Genomic DNA, 16,148 nt, shown 5'->3' on the forward strand with positions numbered 1-16,148 from the left:
GCACAGCAATAACAGCTTTTGAAGGAAATGTGCTGACACTGCTGAGGCAACACAAAAGACATACTGGGTATACTGATATCAGGAAAAGCCCGCAATTTTTTGTTAGACGCAGGTTTTCGTTACGTCCAGTTTTTGCGTGAGAACTCTACAACACTGTGCAGAATAGAGACCACTGTGCAGAATGGAAGCCAAAATGTAAAATATATGTAATGAAATGGCCTTACAAACAAATGTCCACAGCAAACCCTCTTTACTTAGAAGTTGTAAACATGGTCTGCACTTTGCAATTGAATTGATAACGCGAGCACGCAGAAGCCGCCACCATCTCCATTACGGATAGCACGACGCCGCTAGTACAAGTTCAGTTGGGACAGTGGGGGAGGTGAGGGAGTCTGGAGCAGCTCTCTTTTTTCATGCGCTCGTCTCCTGTTAAAAAAAAAAAAGGAAGTCCCTCGGCCTGCCCGTCCGCCATAGTCCCCGGAAACTTACTCTTTGCCTTGGCTGCTGGCGCGCTCCGCCATCCCCACTCCCGCCCCGCATGGCTAGCAACAGAGCCTCCTTAGTTGTGACCTGTTGTTTTGCATCGCTTATGGATACGAGTTAGTTGTACCATCACTTGGTGTGATGCTACAAAAGTGAAAGCTGCAGACTGCTGTGTTTACCCTGGAGAGGAGCTGATTGCGCTGAAGCACAGCGAGACGTGTCAACTGTGTTCGCTCGTTGCAATTGTAGACATTCCTTTCTGGGCATATCGTACTTTATCGTCATGAAACATTCATGTGATTTGGCGCAATTTCAAGTTACGCAGCACTACTTAATGGGTAGTCGGCATGGCAAGTTCATTGTATCAAGGTCGATCGCTGCAACAGCTTCATTACTTGTAGTTCGCAATATCGTAACTTCAAAATATTGAGGAATTCTCTGGGTTTGCTACATCCAAGTTTTACTGTAGATGATTATTTCCCAAAACCATAACTCAAAAACTCAAAATTATTTGCAGTCAAACTGAGACTAAGGAGCGCTAGATTCAAGACAAGGGGACAACACCACATAGGAACACTACAAGACACGAGCGCTCGTGTCTCAGGAGCGCTAGATTCAAGACAAAGGGACACCACCACATAGGAACACCACGAGACATGAGCGCTCGTGCCTCGTGATATTCCTATGTGGTGTTGTCCCCTTGTCTTGAATCTAGCGCTCCCGTCTCAGTATGCCCCTACAAAGCTTTACTGACATTTTCAGTCAAGCTTTTAATCATTTAAATTGCATGTACCAATCACAGACCAGCAATCGAAGTTGGCCAGTTAAGTAGAAAGCACATGACAGGAATGGATTCAAGGATTTCAGCTTCACGTCTGGATACTTTTTTTTTTTCAAGCTGCAAGTTATCCTTTTCACTACGCTCCATGCAAGGTCTTTATAAACAGAGCTACAACAAGAGGGAATGCAAACCTCAAGGTGGTCAAGGAGGGAGTCACGAAGTTCCTTCTCTTTATCGCCCAGCCCTTCCTTGCTCAGGGCCATAAGCACAATATTGCTGAAGACTATGAGGACGCCGTTTCTCACTGTATAGCTCTGCAACAAAGGAATAAACGCCAATGCGATGTCATGTGTGGTCCAAGTAAAAAATACATGGCCCAAGGGATTTGCTTTCGGGACTGCAGTGCAACTTGTTTTGCATCGTCAGCGGTAAAAATCTCTCAAAGTTGAGGAGCCCTCATCATCAACCCTCTGTAGCTGAGGACGTCCAGAGGTGAAGAGTGCCTTAGTATAAGGCTTAAAAGCAAACCCTTTGGGCCATGTATTTTTGACGCGCAATGTACATAATCCCAATCTGTAGGCACATAACAATGCAACCCACTGTATAAATTGCAAGTTTTGCATCACCACAAGCAAGGTAGGCAGACACCACAACGGAGGATGTGTGAAAGCCTCAGAATCAAAAAGAAAACTGCAAAAAAAATATTAAATAAATAAAAGGAAGAATTAACAAAACACTAAAAAAAATGAAAAACTTGCGGTTTGCACCCCCTTAATCTGTTTGGTGCAGTATGCATTTCCTTTTAGTGGAAGCGAAAGTGGCAACCCGAGCAAGCAGCACTGTCTAAGGGTGAACACTGAGGTGGACAGGAGAGGAGGAGAGAAACGTGTGGTGCACCAATTTGCTAACCTACGTGCAATCGGCAACTTACAAATTTCATTATCAGGCATCGACAAAACTGAACTCAACATGGAGACAAATTATGGCTTCCTGGGCAGAAATGGAAGAACAGACCCCCGCACACACTTTCAATAGCTGGCTAGTGCTTTAAAAAACTGTAAACACCACTGCCCTTTGCAACCCTACCTCCTTAAGTTCACCAGGAGTGTTTAGAAATGTCTTGCAAGCTAATTCACATTCCACCACATGCAACAAACATTTTTCTCTCATTTCTTTGTTGTCTTCATATCTTGAAATGTACTGAATATATCACGACTTGTTTCACTGTGCACTGATAATAACCCATTCCACATGCATTTTATTTTGCTTTTGTGCTTTATCGGGTGTCACTTACTGCTTTTATCCCCCCTCGCTGTTTGATCGGCACTCGTGTTTAAATATTTTCTTGTTATTTATTACCGCAGTGGTGGCCTAGTCGTATGAGCATCCACCTCGCATGCGGGGGGTGCAGGGTTCGATCCCCAGTGCCACCGGGTACCCACCGGTGATACAATAGATACAAGCTTTCCCCTGCCTAGTGATCGGCTTCTTTAGGATGAAATGCTTGGGAAATGGGCCTTAAGCCCCCCTTGAGTAAAAAAAAAAACCTTGTGCCATGGCACTCTTTGGCTACAGACGCCCTTGCGCAGTAAAAAGTCATGATCATCATCTTGTTATTTATTACTCTTTCTTATTTCTCAGTGCTTATTATGTTTACAAATATGCTGCCATGAATTTGATGCAATTTGATGCCCCCTTACACAATGCCTTACAGGCCTGTAAGGTATTTCAAATCAACCAAATAAGCCACAATGAGAAGGCAAACCTTGACATTCAGTAAGTCAATGAGGAAGCTAGCAGACTTCGTAACCAACTCTGGCATGCGTTCCGAGAGCTCCACGAGAAACGTGGCAATGTTTCGGATTCCCCCGCAGTCCTGAGCTGACTCCAGAGAATCCAGGCGACACAGTTCTCTGCAACACAAAAAGCGACATAAACATAACGCAGTTCACACAGAATGCCCGGGCCATTAAGTGCCAAGCCACCTGCCGCTAGTGTGACATCCACTGCACAGAAGGGGCAGAAAATGCAGTGGCCTACTATCAAAACATGTGGCCTTAGTTTTCCTTGCCACAGGCAATGCCACAGCCAAGCTTTTTTTTTCCAGTCCTTCTGGCTTAAATGCAGCAGCAGCATTTCACAGCTAGACTTGCGACCTCCAAACTAATGATTAAACTTGCACGCTGCCAGAATTGCACAAAAAAAAAAACTCCATACTCGACAAAAAGTCCAAGCTTGCTCACAACTCCGAGTAAGCAGTGCATTCTTCAAATTTAAAAATAAATGGTGAACAGCAACAGTGCCGTTAATAAAAGAAAAAAAGGTACTCGTACTATGCTAAACTTAACTAAAAAAAAAAAAACAGATGATACAGATATGTGGTTCTGGACCTTATTTCTCCTGCAGATACAGTAATCCAGCGTTATAACGAAATCGCTTTACTCGAAACATCGCTTTATTCGAAATTTCTTCCGGTCCCAACCCAAAACGCATGCATTTTAAGCCGCATTACTCGAAGCGCACGAACAGCTTGACCCACTTACAGCGAAGTGGCGAGCAGAGACACCGCCGCCGCCGAGCGGCGGTGACCCTTTTGCGCATGCTATGTCAAATTAATACCGCCAATGAATTAGACCCATGCAGGTACAGAACCCACAAAAGTACCAAACCTACGACTGATGACCTACCTAGTAACGGGTACCAAGTGAGTTCCGAGTGCCCCCAGCTGTTTACAGCAGAGCGAATGGAAGTTGTCAAATTCCATGATGCAGCGAGCCCGAACCGTTAACCTTGGTCGCAATCGCACCGCTGGTGTCCCACATGATAGAATCCACACGAAAATAGTTTTCCTGATGCTTTGCGATGATAGAAAACTGTGGTCTCTTGGATGCCGAAAAGTGGCCTAAAGGCCGTGGGCCGACTTGCGCCGTAGCATTCCATGGGGTGCGCTCGATTAGCAAAGTTTTACCGCTCTAAAGAGCGCTTCTGGCACTGAAACGTGCCAGAAAGCACAAAACAAGTGTTCCTCTGATTATCAGCCCATTCACACTTGCGAGTCGTAGAGGTCGTGCGACTGTTTTGGTCGAAAAGCGACAGTCGCAGGCCAGTCGCTCGGTGCTCGATTTTCCAGCATTGTGACTGCGAGCCGCAAACTGCTGAACCAATCAGCCAGCGAGCTGAGCTTTCGGCAACGACGTCGACCGTGGACGCGCTGGGCAGCGAACTGAGCTGCTCCCTGGCTGCCGTAGTTGTTGCTAAGCCTAACCGTTTCACATCGGGCAAAGCAGACGAAACTGTCGAAAGCGCGTGAACAACGTCATTCCCGAGAGTTTTCGCTTCAAACGAGAAGCCGACCCGCAGGTCGCACTTGCAAGTGTGAACAATAGTGTTTGTTGAGCTGCTGCCTGGTTACAAGCAACTGCTGGTCGCAAGCCCTTTGCCGTGTTCGATGCGACAGGCTGTCAACATGGCGGGTCAAAGCAACCATGGTGTTTCCCCGGCTATTTTCTTGAGCCAGCCATGCTCGATTCGCGCCATCCGACTAGACAAATGGTCAAAATGCGTGGTAGCGTCATTGAATTTTGTTCCTAGACATTTGTCAACAGCACGTATGTGACGCTGCGCCAACACCGACACTCGAACCGTAGAATTGGCACAGTGTCGTCGACAACGGTGCGCCGAAAAACTCTCACTTTGTGAACTTCACACGGCTGCAAACCTGGGGAAAAAACTGCCCAGTAATCATGTAAAGCCCCTACTGCAAAACCGTTCGGTTTTTACGATCGCGCTGCGTGGCCACAGTGAGCGGCTAATCATTTTTTTAGCACAACATAACCAAAGGCTCGAGCAACGACATTTGCGGCGCTTCCCAGCAATACTCTTGTAGCCTTCCATGACCCCCCCCTCTGCTCACTGCCTATTTGCACCCGAATAAAGTTTTTCTTCACTGAACGCATTGTATTTTGACATCCTCGCAGTTTCGGCGCATTTAAAGCTTGACTGCTTTAGCTTTTCTCGGGTGGCCGCTTATATCGAATTACTGCTTATAACGAATTTTTTCCCCGTCCCGCTGACTTCGTTATAGACAGGGATTACTGTACAAAGAAGACAGTACTTACGATCACTAGTTCCCAAAAGGATAGACATGTAACGCAAAAAGTACACTTTTCAGCAAAAAGATCAGTGACCAAACAGTGCTTATGCTACTGGAAAAAGACTTCGCACAAATAAAAGAATAGAGGCCAAGAATGTGCTGCTTGTTTTCTGGCTTCAGAAACGCCTCAGGAGCTCCTTGAAACCCAGGCTCTGTTCCCGCAACAGAGCTCTTGATTTCTGATGTCCTGTTTTAGCTCCTGCACTGTTTCAGTTCTCTTCCCTTCACTTTTCAAAAGGAAGCGGCATTCTGAGTTGGAAACAAATTTTAAAGCGGCCAATAAGAGAAGTAAATGAACGAACTTTTGTCATTTGTCCCAGTGCTGCCTCTGATGTTTGCCTGGGGTTGCCTTAGTAAAATATTCCAGGGAGAAGCTATGGCCCACGGTTACAGTGAACACCCCAAAACTGAACACACCTCTACCCCATTTTTATGTTACTACTTAATGCTTCTCTCAGGGATTGTTTACACCTATGCAGGGGAAATCCAATGTTAAAAGATGCGACAAATTAAGTGGCTATAAAATGTTTCAAACAATTTTTTATGTTAAACTTTGATACAACTGTTTACTGAACACCACATTCTGAACAGTCTACAAAAAATTGAATTATCAGCCTGAAGGATACGTCAACTTCACACTACATGGAATAAACAAGTTTTGCTGCAGCCAAGGTTTCATAAAACCTGAACAAACAAACTTGACCGCTACACAACACAACCGAAAAACGAACATAGTGCCATAACGAAGTTTACCTGAAAAAACCTCTTTATTGCTTTTAGGATGCTTGACTTTTCCCACATAATCTGCTATGATAAACAGGCGAGCCAACCCAAAGAATCGCAGTCTGAAACTGTACAAGGTGATGGATAATGTCAAACGCTCACAGACCTGATGCAGTCGCCAACAATACTCTTGACACCAAACTTCTCCGAAAAGACTTGCAGGGAATCGGCAAGAAACGAAGCCACATGTTCATGGGCTTGCAGCACTTGCATTATTTTCATGACACAGCCTGCAAAAAGGTGACACAGGGAGAACATTTATCTATTCAGTATACTGTGGCCTTGTACTGAACGTAGATATGACTGTCAAGTAGACTGGCCAGACCCATTCCGATATGTGCAAGTGCTATGCCACACACAAGAACATAATACAGAAGCATCTCGATGATACGAATTTCAAGAGTGTCTTGGACGGCCTACATTGTACAGAATGCGTTATGATTCGGGATTATACGAACAATTTTGCAAGTCAGCGCGGATGATATGAACGCGCGACCAACCACCCGCGCACGCAAGCGAGCCCACGTAGAGGGGGAGAGGGTACTGTCTGCTGCCGCTGGCCCCCTCTACCCCCACCTCCCTTTCGCTGGTCTCGACGGGCGCGCGTCACAGCGCATTGTTTATAACAACCTGACGAGCCAAGGTGTGTCACGTGCCCGACAGGGCTATGTCACCCACTTGCTGGCAGCTCAATGGCCTATAAAAAAGTTGTCTCGCAGCTGCTGAGAGTTGGGCGGGAGGCCGCTGCCGCTGGCTACACCCGTCTATTTTCCTCGTTCGTTGCTGCCGTGTGTGTTTCGCCGAGTGAAATGTGGTCTGCCCAAACATGACAATGACGCAAGCTGCGCAAGCGTTCGCTGTTGACATGTTGTGGAAGCGGAAGGCTCTTTCTTTTAAGGAGAAGCTTTATATACTCAAGAAGGTCGATGAAAACCTAGCAAAGAAACGTGTCGACTTGGCAAAAAGAGTTAGGGCTGGCACCGTTGATGCTCTGCACCATTGTTGGGTAGCGAGATATTATTTTGAAGACCGCTCAGAGCTTTGGTGTCAATGTGAAGCAGGCGAAGACAGCGATGCACGTTAAGCTGGAAGAGGTCCTAAAGTCACAGCGGCCGGCGTCAATGTGGACGGGAAGGTACTGTGAGAAAACGCTGGCAACATTGCACTTTCTCTTGGAATCGAAGGTTTCCAGGCTTCTGGAGGATGGCTGCACCGATTTAAAGAGAGGCACGGACTTGTGTACAGAGTCGTCTCTGGTGAAGGAAAGAAAGTGGTCGATTGGCTGAGCATGCTGCTGGCTCTAATTTCGGAGTATGCGCCACGCGACATATTTAATGCCGGGCCCCTTCTTCAATCTACAACCAGAGAGGACTTTGTGCGTGAAAGGCCAGGCATGCCAGGGCGACCAGAAAAGCAAGGAATGAGTGACAGTGCTTTTTTGCTGCAGCACTGACGGCTTGGAGAAGCTACAGTCATCGGCAAGTCCAAGCAGCCGAGGTGTTTCCGATTGGCAGGACGTTTGCCTGTTTTGTGCAGAGGAAACTGAAAGACCTACATGACTGCAGATTTATTTCGCGAGTTCCTCACAAACCTCGATTGTAAAATGGCATCCCAAAATCAAAAGATTTTGCTTCTTATTTACCAGTGTTCTGCCCACCCAAAGAAAATGACATTGAACAACACCACAGTGAGGTTCCTGCCAGAACACTACCAGCCATCTGCAGCCACTAGACGCTGGAATCATTTGCAATGGTAAGCATCACTTCAAAGGACATTTAGTGAGGTTTCTTCTGGCGAAAATTGAGCGCAAAGATGTGAATTTGAGGATAAGTCTGTTAGACGCAGTGCACTTCCTAGCCATGTCTTGGGACAATGTGACTGCAGGCACAATCTCGAATTGTTTTCGAAAATGTGGATTTAACATGGGACCTGATGCGGCTCTGATGGGAGATAATCAAGAGCCCGGTGAGGATTTCATGATTGAAGGCTGGGACAGTCTCGCAACTCAAGCTTCGGCTCGCAACTTCTTAACCGCGGACGACAATGTTGCTACATGCTGGTTAAGAACCATGGAGGAGTTAAAGAAGCAGATGGAGATGAACTCGAGGAGCCTGGCAGCGATAGTGAAGATGCCGATGAGTCAGAACAATTGTAACCACTGGCAAAAACCTGTCACGCTCTTGATGTCCTGCGCTGCACCGTCGGTGCCGAAAACGTAAGTGACAAAACTGCTGCACAGTTTTACGTGTTTCAGATGGGGCTGGTCAGCGACATCGAGGGCAGGAAAGTGCAGAAGTGCATTACAGACTTTTTCGGCCGGAAGTCGTTAAGCATAATAAAGTTTTTGTTCATTTTCAAGTTGAAGTTCGCTTGTTTTGGATCATATGAATTCGGGATTACTATATCAATATTTTGCGTGCTCCCGAGGAATTCGTATCATCGAGGTTCTACTGTAACAACAATAAGCTCTATGCATGTCAACATACCGCAAAAGACCAATGCAATCAGAAATACGTTATATCAGACAACGAATTTTTGAGGGAATGAGTTTTGTATGTCACTTCAGCAATGTGGTCTTGAGTATGGATAAGAACTTAATTTAGCTCTGCTCTGGGTAAACAAATACCCAAACACCAATCCCTCAATAAAGGACTCAGTGAGTGTCAACACTATTGGGAATAACCTCAGGCATGTCGGCCACGTTTCAATCATTAGTATAACAGACAGATATATCAGCAATGACAGTGGCCACAACGCCTCACATGTTGAATCACGTCACTGAATACTACACCAGTTGTTCATAGCATATTCACAGTAAGGCCGGACTCACCAATGCCATAGCTGTACCTTTTGATGCTCAAGCCAATAACAGTGATGAAGGCGTCCTTTATGACACCCGACTTGATGTTACTTGCATCTTCAATCAGCTTGAAGAAGCAGTCAGCCACTAGGCTGGAGGATGAAGGACACACAAAGTGAGCAAAGAGAAAACTACAGCATACCAGCAGTAAAGGAAAATATTTGTGGGCAGCCAGCGTTCTAGTACTGAATGTAATCTCATGCCAAAGGTTCCAAACTTCATTCCCTGCTTGACAGTGGCTGACTATAACATTTGACATTAATGTCAACAACTCAAGCTAGAGACAGTTATTGTGGTGAAGAAGCTTTTTCATATTAATGACTCACTAACACAGAAATTATCTGTCCACACTAAAGACAGAGTGAAATTGATAGAGACCATAGAGGTCCATGTATTTTTGTCACATTAATACATAGGCACACCAATGAGAACAAAAGCTCAACTGTCACGACAAGACATTTTCACCCTTGTCCAGGGCACTAGAGGAAGGCAGAAAAAAAGCTCAAACGCCTCAGTGTTAAGGATTTATGCTTTAGAGTCTCAAGGCACTTGGCTTGCGCATTTTCCCATTTATCAAATTGCCCGAATCTCAGTGAAAGAAGCTTTATCAGCATCTATCATCTGTCTGAGCGCAGCTAGCAGTTCACAGCATGTGAAGAACTGTGGTAGGCATCAGAAACAGCTCGTTGTCTTGCATTTCTTTAAAATAATGGTGACCAGCCTAATGCTCTTCAATTTGCCAAGATTCTGTCCCATTTCCATTTGACAACAGAGCACTATGTGAAGAGGCTGACCTTAATCATGAAGTTCTTTTCTGTGTTTTCTGCCCAACTCATTATTACGGACACCTAGCTTTATGGACCGCCGATCCCAAACCAAAGTACCCACATTAGTGACACATGCCTTTTCATCATTCAAAAGCGTGCAGTGACAAAGTGATTAGACCTTCAATGCAACAAGGCAAGTGCAATGAAAATAATGTCTGCTTCCATCACACAAAGCATATGCACTTCGTGTCGATGCAAAAAAAAAAAATGAAGAAACAGACAAAGCGATGGTACATGTGATGAAAAAAATTACTGGGCAAACATGCACAGTGCACACAAACAGAACAAACAAGACATCACAGCTGCATAAATGTCACATTTTTCATCCGACAAAGGACAGCAAATGCCTTTTCCCATTTATTTTCCTCATCAATGCCTGCATCTGCTTCAAAAATGTTCTCCCAACGTTAACACATGTAGCAAGCTGTCCAGTTGAAGTGCTAAGAAACCTAGCCTGCTAGACCGGCTAGCTCAGCCACATCAGTGCTGGGCCTCTTCCCTAAGACACCATGTCCTCAAAAAAAAAATGAAAAAAAGGAAGAGAGAGAGAGAACATTCCACGTGCTTTTATTCCATTGCAGTGGGATGTCTTTAATTTCATCGTGCTTAATTCGATCTTCTGGTTTATTTGAACAGATATTTGTCCCCTCAGCATAATGCATAGCAAGAGGACCCAATAGAGCTCCCCTAAGTTGAATTTGGACAATTTCAAAAATTTCTGTCCTCTACAGAATTAAATTGTCAAGCTATAACTACACTTAGCATGACCAAATATTATGACCAATAATGAAGTTTCGTAAGACGTATGCCCTATAGCCACATCTTCTTTTCAGTCCTTTAACAAGGCCTCATTCCACATCAAGCTTATCACCAGTGATGTATTGTTAAATGTAAAACAGACAGAAAAGGTCCATGTCCAATCACTCATGCTCACTTGATGAACTCTCCCTCCATGGGTTGTGGCGACCACAGACACTGAAGAGGCAGCTCGAGCAAGTTCTTCAGGCACTGCACAGCCTTGACCTTCTGCGGCGTCCAGTCAAGCAATTTCATTTCGTTTGCAACAACTTTCTTGCGACCCTGCATTGAAAAAGAAAGCAGAAATTAAGACAAAGGAAAGCAATCTTTGGTAACAAGATGTACAGAATCTCATCTAGTGCTTGCAATGCTGTATAGTAAGTCCTAAATTGTTTAGACATGTTGAATGAGGAGAACTGTACGGTGGACATAACGAGAGAGAAAGAAAGAGGACAAAGGCAGTTATTCTACTTGCTGCTGACATGCAGCTCTGCGCAGAGGATGGGAATTAAGGACGAAAAAGAGCACAAAAAGTAAGAAATAAAAGGAAAATTTTAAAAATTTGCTGTTGTTTAAATACTGTTGAACCTGGTTAGAGAGCGAAAACTGTGGTGTATCGGGCAACAAGATGTGGCTTAGCGTCTGTAATGCTGAGTGTGTTCCGGACAACTGCCAGCATTAGAACTTATCGAAGCACCTGCGTCTTCATTCCTGTCCATGTTACCCGTTCATGAACGCCTCCGTACATAACTCGAAGATATGTTTCTAAGACATCTGTGCATTTACTAGATGCGGGCCATCTGCTGGACCATCGCCCTAAATTGCGTGTTGGGGTTTCAGTGGGTGCTGCATGATGGTGCTACGACTGCACGCCATGCATGAAGAAAATTCACTGAAAACGTGCTTCACTACTCGCTTAATTAGGATATCTGTAATTTTCATGCTCATAATTAAGTTATTCATGCACAACTCAGCACATATCTCAAGGCTATGTTTCTCAGACATTTGCGCATTCACTATACGCGCCTTCATTCACTTTGAAGAGTCGAATAGTCGTGGCGGAGTGGAAGCGTTCCCGTCTCGCATGTCGGAGGCCCAGGTTCGATTCCCACCTGCAATACAATTTTACTGTTTTTTTTTTATTAACTGAACCCGCTTCAAGATCATATCTGCGCCGTTCAAGGTCATTCGTGCCGACACAGCAAGATCGGCGCCGCTAGACTAGTAAAGCTTTCGCTTTAAAAAAATCTCTAGGGACACATAACTCCATTATGTGTTGGCAATGCGATAGCATTAGAAGCTGCTGATGCCTCTACTGTATTCAGTCAATGCCATCCAGACAAATAAACTAAAAGTCCAAATGCAAGGCATTGCTATGAAAGGCAGGGAAACAGTCCTACTGCGTAATTCATTGTGAGTGGCACTGGGGTTAACACCCTTCATTTTAAACTGGTAACATGTTCTCCCATCCGCATATGCCAGGCTTTCCAAAATAATGTGCTCCACAGTCTCAACTTAGCAACAGATGTCACAGTGCAGAGTGAGTGTAGCATCAACAGCTGCTTCTAAAGGCAGCGTTCAGACAAAGCCTTGTTCTATAGCAAGAGCTGTTAAGCACCCATTCCTGCATTTTGCATCATATTAGTATAGTAGCAGCAGCAGTAGTAGTAGTAGTAGTAGTAGTAGTAGTAGTAGTAGTAGTAGTAGTAGTAGTAGTAGTAGCAGCAACTGAGAAAGAACGTTTTGCAGTTTTAGCACTGCTTTGATGCCGTTCGCGGCAACTGCGCTAGTTAAGTTGGCTTCGCCGCACAGCACCACAGCATGCGGCGGCAGCAGATCAAATGCCAGCTAGGGTGGCTTCTCATTACAATGGTGTCCTGTAAAGAATCGGATTCAAGGCCGAAAGCTACCACTGTTTTCACTATCTCCGCTCCGTGAGAGTAGATATGAGCAGAGGATGGCTGCAGGAAAAGCTACAATATCCAACCATATCGCTGGCTCCAGGGCCCTGCAAACAGGTGCGAGAGGTGCAAAAGGGTGCCGACTGCCTGGCTAACAGCTGTTCCCACTGCTACATCTTTTGTGGCGCTGTTGACAAATGCGAGATAAGGCATCAACCATGGCGCGATCGTTTGCCGCACCACTACGTCACCTGTGTAGTGAGGAAAAGCCTGCCGCCTGCCATCTGAGTGGGCACCAAGAAATTACATCAGCATATTGAATGTCGCGGACCCCCCGTCCACCCGCGCACAAGTCGATGACCAAAACTCAAGTGAATGCACAGTGACGGCTACAGACAAATACCTACCGGCACCTGCTTCTACTTGCCAGAATACACCCAGATAGATACACAGCAACATGCAAATTCTGCTCACAACCAGTCACACTACCACACTCTCTTTGGGAATGCCACCATCTACCCTTCACGCACCCAACAATCACCACAACCAAACAGTGGGAGGCGCTGTTGCATAGCTCGGAAGCTGCTACTCAAGAAAGGGCAGTCACCTGGGCTGTGAACGCCAAGGCCTGCGCAAGGGCTTGTGGCTGTATGGTCTCCAACCCCTCCCTAAAATCTCTAAAAATAAAGTTGTTACCTACCTACCTACCCAGATTGGCACTCAGCAGTTTGATACATCCATTCTATAACGAACCGCACTGCATATATAAAGTAAGAAATGCATGTGTTTGTTAAAAATATTTAGGCACAGTTCAATGTAGCCAATAATTTGTAATATCAGTGTTCGTTATAACAGGGTTTTACTGTATACCAAATCGAGCCACTGTGTACAGAACAGTTTGGCCAATAATACACAGTTTCCCATAGGAACAACTATGCTCTCATATTTTACTACGCTGAAGTAGTGTCTGTTAAAAAATGAAACAAACAGAAAAGTGGCACACCCATTAGAAAAGAAAATGAAAAGAAGGTTGGGATGCATTTCATTTCCCTAGAAATAGATGACAGTCTGCCCATTAAGCTTGAACATTCCATACTTGATGACTGGTGTCACTCCAGACAACCGGCAGTTTCATTTCTCTCAGACAAAGAAGGCAGTAGCGTAACCAAACGAGATACTAGATACTATACTAGGCCCTCTAAACAAATGTCTCAGAGAAATGCCAAGTGCAAATCAGCGAGTACTGATCCGGAGTTCCCGGGTTCGAACCCGACCGCGGTGGCTGCGTTTTTATAGAGGAAAAACGCTAAGGCGCCCGTGTGCTGTGCGATGTCAGTGCATGTTAAAGATTCCCAGGTGGTCGAAATTATTCCAGAGCCCTCCACTACGGCACCTCTCTCTTCCTTTCTTCTTTCACTCCCTCCTTTATCCCTTCCGGCCGCCAATGTATGAGACAAATACTGTGCCATTTCCTTTCCCCCAAAAAACCAATTATTATTAAATCAGCGAGATGGTTCGAAGAAAAAGAGCACCCCCCCCCCCCCCCCCCCTTCCCCTTTCTATTAGCAGTACGGTAGTAGCAAGTGCAGGAAGGCGTCGAGGGGGGACAAAAGTACCTTTGTCGTGCCCATGGCCACATCTGGCGATGGCTTGCTGACTTCTGCTTCGATGAGCTGCATCAGGTGGCAGAGCACGTAGCAGGACATCTTGAGATGATTCTGAGCTTCCCTCTTGGCTTCGTAACTTAGAGCCGCATCAACATCCTTCAGCAGCACCGTCAGGTCCGATTCCACTCGTGAAACCCCTACAAAACCACAAGTCATCCCTTCAGTTTTGCTGCTTCAAGACTCAGATGCTGGGATGCACAAATAGGGCAAATAAGTTTACAAAATCTACAGCATCCATGGAGGCATGAATGCAAAGCACGGTGTGTTAAAATATGTGCAAGAAATTATGAGAGGATGTCTGCAAGCTGCTTTGTGGTTTTAACTCACTGCAATGCTAGTCCTGCCTCAAGAGCCAGAACCATGAATGAAGAAGCAGAGATTATATCACAGTTTTCTTCATGCCTCAAGTGATCTATATTGACCTCTGATGTCATAGCCATTGCTCGGCTATAGAAACTGAAACGGATGAAACAAGAAATTAAACTAAAAATTATTTAGTGGCTGTAAGCGAATACCATGCAGTGATACATGTGTAGTAATGTCTTAGGCGTCATTACAAAGAATAAAAAACGAAACTTTTGTGTCTATACCCCTTTAAATGTTTAGAAGACTGCACAAGTTCTTCATAAAGCTGTTGCATCATCACTTAGTCATGGCCTTATATGACAGCACCAGATCTGGCAGCCATACTTTGCCCATGCTTAGACTGTAACGTTCAAGTTCGCTTAAAGTTTCTTGTTCCAGTGCACAGTTGCATGAAAATACTTCACATAGGTTAAAGAATGACATACTGTGTACCAAGAATCACTCATACCAGACGACAGCACTTTCATAGAGAATGCGCTGCCATGCTGCCATGACGTTTTTCTCCAAGATGCACCAGTCAAATTCCTTCCATGGCTCCGCTAATATCTGCCAATTCAGGAGCTATATATTTCAAAACATGGTTTCCGTGTAAAATCATTTCACTACAGCTCAATGAATTTGAAATCGACGGCAGACGAACTGCCCAGATGCAGACGAACTGCACACAAGCCTCTACCAAAGCGCAGAACACGTACCAAACAAGGCGAGGCAAAATGCATCTTGTATCACCTTTTCGTCAAGGGAATGAAAGTTTCTGCAATAAAAAGCAAACATGAGCCACGTGACAGCACACGAACCAATTTAATAGTGTTAAACAGCAGTGTTACTTACGTGATAACGCTGTAAGACAGATCGAAGGAATCAACAACGCATTTGGTTTCGAGAAACTTTTTCTTGGAGAGAAACCCTACATGCAAAACCAGAACAGAAAGTGAGCACATGACGAAATGTGCCACACCAGTTGATATCAATAATTACTGAACATTAACAAATAATTAGCCCACGTATACATACCTCGAACCTGCGCACCGATCTCACGAGGCGGCACGACGTCCTTGACATAATATTGGCCAACGCTGTCAGCTCTTAGAAGCTGGTCTCTTGATAGAGGCAAGACGAACTCGAAGTTCGCCATGCTCTAATCGCCTGTTGAATGGACCAGAGTAACAGACGTAATTTTAAATTTGAGTCGTTAAGGCAAACACTGATCTGATTTCGAGCACAGCACACCCCTAGTGCCCCAGCTGACCGCCAAGACGGCGAACGAGTGATGCCAGCTTAGAACTACGAACTGATCTATGCTCACTCCATGCGCATAAACTTACAGAAACAAACCAATTTAACTGCATTGCAAATAAAAACTTACCGCGCAGTTCCAAAAAAGCCGCGAAAACCGCCGGGATCAGCCACGGACGGGAAGCGCCTAACGTCGCTATGGTCGCTAACGCCGTAAATTGTAGATTTCACTAAAAACAATATTCAGGCCACTTTAAACCAATTCAAACATTATTAAATAAAGTTTCAAAATA

General features: G+C 45.1%; 1 protein-coding gene across 1 annotated transcript in view; it reads right to left on the minus strand.

The window, feature by feature from the left end:
• Cap-D2 (CAP-D2 condensin subunit) overlaps nt 1-16,068 on the minus strand; it is a 64,210-nt gene extending 48,142 nt beyond the window's left edge. The window contains exons 1-10 of the mRNA XM_077654724.1: nt 15,986-16,068; nt 15,634-15,765; nt 15,451-15,526; nt 15,315-15,373; nt 14,203-14,390; nt 10,822-10,967; nt 9,031-9,152; nt 6,307-6,430; nt 3,030-3,177; nt 1,456-1,578 (exon numbers count right to left, since the gene is read on the minus strand). Of these exons, the coding sequence (XP_077510850.1) occupies nt 1,456-1,578; nt 3,030-3,177; nt 6,307-6,430; nt 9,031-9,152; nt 10,822-10,967; nt 14,203-14,390; nt 15,315-15,373; nt 15,451-15,526; nt 15,634-15,754 (1,107 nt within the window). The 5' untranslated portion in view covers nt 15,755-15,765; nt 15,986-16,068. The remainder of the gene's footprint in view (nt 1-1,455; nt 1,579-3,029; nt 3,178-6,306; nt 6,431-9,030; nt 9,153-10,821; nt 10,968-14,202; nt 14,391-15,314; nt 15,374-15,450; nt 15,527-15,633; nt 15,766-15,985) is intronic.
• Between the last annotated feature and the right edge of the window lie 80 nt (nt 16,069-16,148).

Source organism: Amblyomma americanum, chromosome 2, assembly GCF_052857255.1.
Source record: "Amblyomma americanum isolate KBUSLIRL-KWMA chromosome 2, ASM5285725v1, whole genome shotgun sequence".
Classification (NCBI taxonomy): Eukaryota; Metazoa; Arthropoda; class Arachnida; order Ixodida; family Ixodidae; genus Amblyomma; species Amblyomma americanum.